Below are 4,700 nucleotides of genomic sequence, written 5' to 3'. Positions count from 1 at the left end.
CCCAAAGCATGGATGCCAGAATCTCAGCCACCCTCGGTTTATTTAATCCCTGGCACCATGAGAGGATAATTCAGCCCCTCAGCTCTGAAGTGCCTTTTGGAGGTGCCCTCTCCTCTCTCTCCCTCACTCTGCTGACTGCAGAAGGTGCTGAGATGCGCAAGACTCCTGATGTAGGTGCTTCTGCTGGCCAGAAGGCCCCTAGAAAGCAGTCCATGCATCACTGGCTCCAGTGGAACTGGGGTTTTGGCTGTCACCGCAGCCTCGTGCCGAGCCTTGCTGTGGAGCTGGGCAGCCTCACTGCCCTTTTGCCGCCCAGTGCCCTCAGGTCCCTAGCAGAGTTTGCTGTCCACGTGCCCCTTCCCCAGTCTGTCCAGGCCGGCAGATGACCCCTAAAAAGTGGCTTTAAGTCAAACAGAAATGCAAAACAGCTGTAACCATAAATGCATGTTATGCAGGATCTGTGTCATGACACCGGGAAATAAATGAATCTCCCATAACACGCCTAAATCAAAACAGGGACACGCTCAAGAGCAGCTTTGGGATTGCTGTTACAGTCAGTGATCAAACTTATTTTTCCTTCTTTCTTTTGGCAAAGTATTTGTTTGTTAAAAACATTTGTTTTGTCAAACCCATGTTCATGCTCTGCATCATGCGTTAGTCCTGCTTCCCTGTCAGTCCCACCAGGATCCCTGTGCCCGGGGTGTCAGGCCCCTCTCAAGTGGTGGAGACACTTTACAGCATGTCACAAAAAAGGCATCCCTTTCTTCAACCTGAATCAAACTCTTTTTTCCTCACTTGGAAGAAGGCTGTTTCATTTATTTGGAAGAGATTTTGTGTCTCTGTTTCAAGGAGAGGCAGAAACAGAAGCAAATTATCAAAAAGACAAGGGCGGGTTACAAAGACCCACAGAGCAGACCTCCTTCACAGGCATCCTTGAGATGCTCAGTGGGGTGTCCTGTTGAGCCATCTTGACCCCGTTGAAGATCTGCCAGTACCACTGGGCACCCTGTGCCTCACAGCCTGCAGCCTGGCATTGTCCCTCTGGGAGATCTGGCACCAATTCCAACCAGACTGTCATTTCCAGGTCAGTCTCCGCATTTCTGCTGACCACGTTGCCTCCATCATGAGATCATGTCTTTCCAGAGAAATCCCGCTAATGCCTTCATTCTGCGAGACCAGTATATATAGGGGGAGCTTCCCTGGGGCTGCACTGCGCAGTCCAGCCAAGGCATCGCTGTCTTCCCAGCGACTGCACTGTCCCCACTGCTCTCCCCTTGCAGCCACAGGTCGCAGCAGCAGCAAGCATGGACATTACCATCCAGCACCCCTGGTTCAAGCGTGCTCTGGGACCCCTCATTCCAAGCCGTTTGTTTGACCAGTTTTTTGGAGAGGGTCTCCTTGAGTATGATCTCCTGCCTTTGTTCTCTTCCACTATCAGCCCCTACTACAGGCAGTCCCTCTTCCGCAGCGTGCTGGAGTCGGGCATTTCAGAGGTAAGGGACCTTTGGCTTCCTTTCTTATCCTTCCTCTCCCTCCTTACACCTCCACCTGCTCCTCCCCACCCACAGCTCGCTGGTGGGGGCTGGTGGCTGTAGCCCCATGCTGGGGTGCAAGGAGGACCTCCAACCCACTGCTGAGCACAGCCCGTCTGCCTCTTCTTGAGCATGGAGGGAAACCCTCACTAAGGAGGAGGCTTCCCTTTGAGAAACTGAAACCATTCTGGCTCCTGACGGTTGTTGCTGACATGTAAAAGGCTGCCTTTGCTGCCCTTGCACCCGCTGGCCATATGACAAGGGAAGAGCTAGGGCTGCTCTTGGAGCCAGAGCCTGAGAGGGCAGCTCGGCGTGGGAGAGGACCCCGGTGAGCGGGAGCTTCCTCTGGCCTCGGGAGCTTGGTGGGTTTTGCAAGTCCACACTGGAAGACCCAGGAGCAGTTCTGTGAAGGCAGTGTGTAGGAAGAGTGCATAGCCATGGGGGCTGTGGTCCAAATTCAGGGACCGGTGTTTTCTCTAGCCCTCTCTTAGTGGCTTCCTCCCAGAGCTGAGACCACAAAAAAACCCCATAAATTGCTGAAAGGACAAAACGTGTGCTGTCAGAGAATATCATACTGGTTTCCATCCCCTCTGGCTGCTGAGTATAAATGCCCGGTGCATCTGGCAGATTGCTGAGTGCAAAGGGGTCCCCAGCACAAAAGTGGCGGTGAGAAGTGATGCCTCAGAGCAATAGCAATGGTGCAGACATCTGCCGTGGTCTCCCGGTGTCCCTGGGTCCCTGTGACTGGGAAGAAGACCCCAGCTGAGGCCCATAGTCACAGAAGGAGAAACTGTGCCACTGCTAGGCCACCCCGTCTCCGGCTTTTAAGCTGCCTTGACGCTGGTGCTGCCTCCACGCTTAGAGCTTGGGTCTTACTGTCTAACAATGCTTGTTTCAGGTGAGGTCTGACCGGGACAAGTTTACAATCATGCTGGATGTAAAACACTTCTCTCCCGAAGACCTGAGTGTGAAGATTATCGATGACTTTGTGGAAATCCATGGCAAGCACAGTGAAAGACAGGTAAGTGGAAGTGATGGTGAAGCAACTGAGGAGTCGAGCTCTATTTTCTTTCTTTCCAATGGTCCTCATCTGAAGGAAAAAAAAAAAAAAGAATATATCAGAAGAAGGGGTTATTTATCGATTGTCATTATTGGCATGGCCTGTTCCCATAGAGCCTCAACCTGCTATCTGACAATGAGCTAATCCACTCGTCTTTTGCTTATTTTCAATCATCATTTTCCATAACCATCAGATGACGATGTCCATTGTTCACTAATAACACTGGACCAGACAAAGAACATCATCTGGCGCTGCCGAAGCATGGCTGAGTTTTCATAAGCCAGAATTGTTAGTGAAAACAGAGTTTTCATATGCTGATCTGGGAGAGAAAAGCAAGAGCAAACAAAACAAAAGAAAACCAACTGAGTGCCTTAGGCTTGGAAACTTTTAACGCGTATGTCATGGAAATATCTGTGGGGGTCAAAAAGTGAATTATACCAGCAGGGGTTTAATTCTTCTCATACACTTTTTTGGCCAGACAAAGCTCTAGCCTGGAAGCAGTATGTATTTTTTAATATAGCTATTTTATCCAGAGGAAGAAAGCAGCCATTTTCATGGCTGACTTAAAAAAAAATAATTGTGTTTTTCATTCTTTTGGCCAAAAAATAAGGGGGCCAGGTTTGTGTACTTTGGCTGACACTGCATCGCTGCCTAGTAAGGGAATACATGGGTGCACACACACACATTGCTTATACCTTCACAGAACCCCAGACTTTCCAAGCATCCTTTGAAACTGGAAGCTGAGGCAGGGCACCCATCCAAATCAGTTCCCAATGTATAATACAGCCAAAATCACACCCTGCTGCTCTGCTTAGCTCTTGCAGCCTCAGGGGCATTGTGGGGGGACACCTGCCCCTACAGATCTGTAAAATAGAATAAAAAAGCAGAGATGCACCTGGCCATACTGGCAGCACAGTGTCACGATAAGCCAGGGGGAATGTCGACCCCACTCCAACGGATCCGGGGGATCACGTGGAGGGAGGCATAGCGTGGTGCCAGGGGAGTTCTGACGGGCCTTCTCCCCTTTCCCCACTGCCTCTCAGGACGACCACGGCTACATCTCCCGTGAATTTCACCGCCGGTACCGTCTGCCTGCCAATGTGGACCAGGCTGCCATCACCTGCTCCCTATCCAATGACGGCATGCTGACCTTCTCAGGCCCCAAGGTCCCCTCCAACATGGACGCCGGCCACAGCGAGCGGCCCATCCCCGTGTCCCGGGAGGAGAAGCCCACCTCTGCGCCTTCCTCCTAAGCCCGCCTGCTGCTGCAGTATGTGGGCTGCCACCGTCTGCAGGTCTCATTCCCAGAGCCATTGCATAGATATCACTGAATATCTAGAGGGGTTTATTTTGTTGGTTCCCCCCCCTCCCCACCCTTTGTTTCTCTTTTTCTCCCTTTTCCCTTGGATGGGACGAAGGGGCTGGGTGAGCAGCTGGTGGACTCTGAAGCTTAAACCTGTGAGCTGTGCTGTGGGGATGGCATGGATGGCACATGCTGCCATGCCGTTGTACTTGCTGAAAGTGTCTTTGCCTGGTGCTGTAGTCCATAGCCACCATCAGGCAGGAGGGAGTGCACAAGTAACACTGGCTCCTAGTGCACCAAGTCTTGAGGCCAGGCTTGGAGCAGGGGAAAAGCCCTGCAGACTTGCTCTACCCCACTCCGAGTTAAACTGGTTACTCTTAAAAAAAAGCAACAGGGCCAAGCCCCACGCCTGAGACCCTGCATATGTGTGATGAATGTGCCACGAATTTCTTGCAACCTAGGAGAAATAACAATATCTTACCTTCGGGGGTTGCAACATATATTTTTTTTCAGCAAAGTGTTTAAGTGTCTCTGTTCACACCACTACCCTGTCATTTCCCTTAGGGACAACTGACACAAGGACAAGCACGTCTTTCCACTGTCTTAGTAGGCCCTCGGGGGAGAGAAGGGGGCTCACCGCTGTGCAGAGGCTTCACATCCCCAGCCAGCTCTCCCCAGCCTGTGTGTAACACACCGTCTCCCTTGCTCTCGCTGTAATTGTAGGGTAGCTCCACCTCTTCCACTGATATCTGGCACTCAACCTGAGAATGTGGTCAGTGGCGGTCAATAAAGAGATATAGGAAAC

At 51.4% G+C, this 4,700-nt stretch overlaps 1 protein-coding gene across 1 annotated transcript; it reads left to right on the top strand.

The window, feature by feature from the left end:
* The first annotated feature begins 1,279 nt into the window (after positions 1 to 1,279).
* CRYAA (crystallin alpha A) lies at positions 1,280 to 3,923 on the top strand. The gene is made up of 3 exons (XM_005229461.3): positions 1,280 to 1,493; positions 2,431 to 2,553; positions 3,636 to 3,923. Exons 1-3 carry the CDS (start codon positions 1,305 to 1,307, stop codon positions 3,843 to 3,845), a joined length of 522 nt encoding a protein of 173 aa, XP_005229518.1. The 5' UTR covers positions 1,280 to 1,304; the 3' UTR covers positions 3,846 to 3,923.
* Positions 3,924 to 4,700: the final 777 nt, after the last annotated feature.

The sequence above is a fragment of the Falco peregrinus genome, chromosome 4 (assembly GCF_023634155.1).
Source record: "Falco peregrinus isolate bFalPer1 chromosome 4, bFalPer1.pri, whole genome shotgun sequence".
In the NCBI taxonomy this organism is placed as follows: domain Eukaryota; kingdom Metazoa; phylum Chordata; class Aves; order Falconiformes; family Falconidae; genus Falco; species Falco peregrinus.
This window is presented reverse-complemented; position numbering and strand designations above follow the sequence as displayed.

Coding starts and splice junctions, on each gene's coding strand:
- CRYAA (XM_005229461.3), top strand. CDS start 1,305: ATGGACATTACCATCCAGCACCCCTGGTTCAAGCGTGCTCTGGGACCC. Junction 1,494..2,430: donor TGGAGTCGGGCATTTCAGAG/GTAAGGGACCTT, acceptor TGCTTGTTTCAG/GTGAGGTCTGACCGGGACAA. Junction 2,554..3,635: donor GCAAGCACAGTGAAAGACAG/GTAAGTGGAAGT, acceptor ACTGCCTCTCAG/GACGACCACGGCTACATCTC.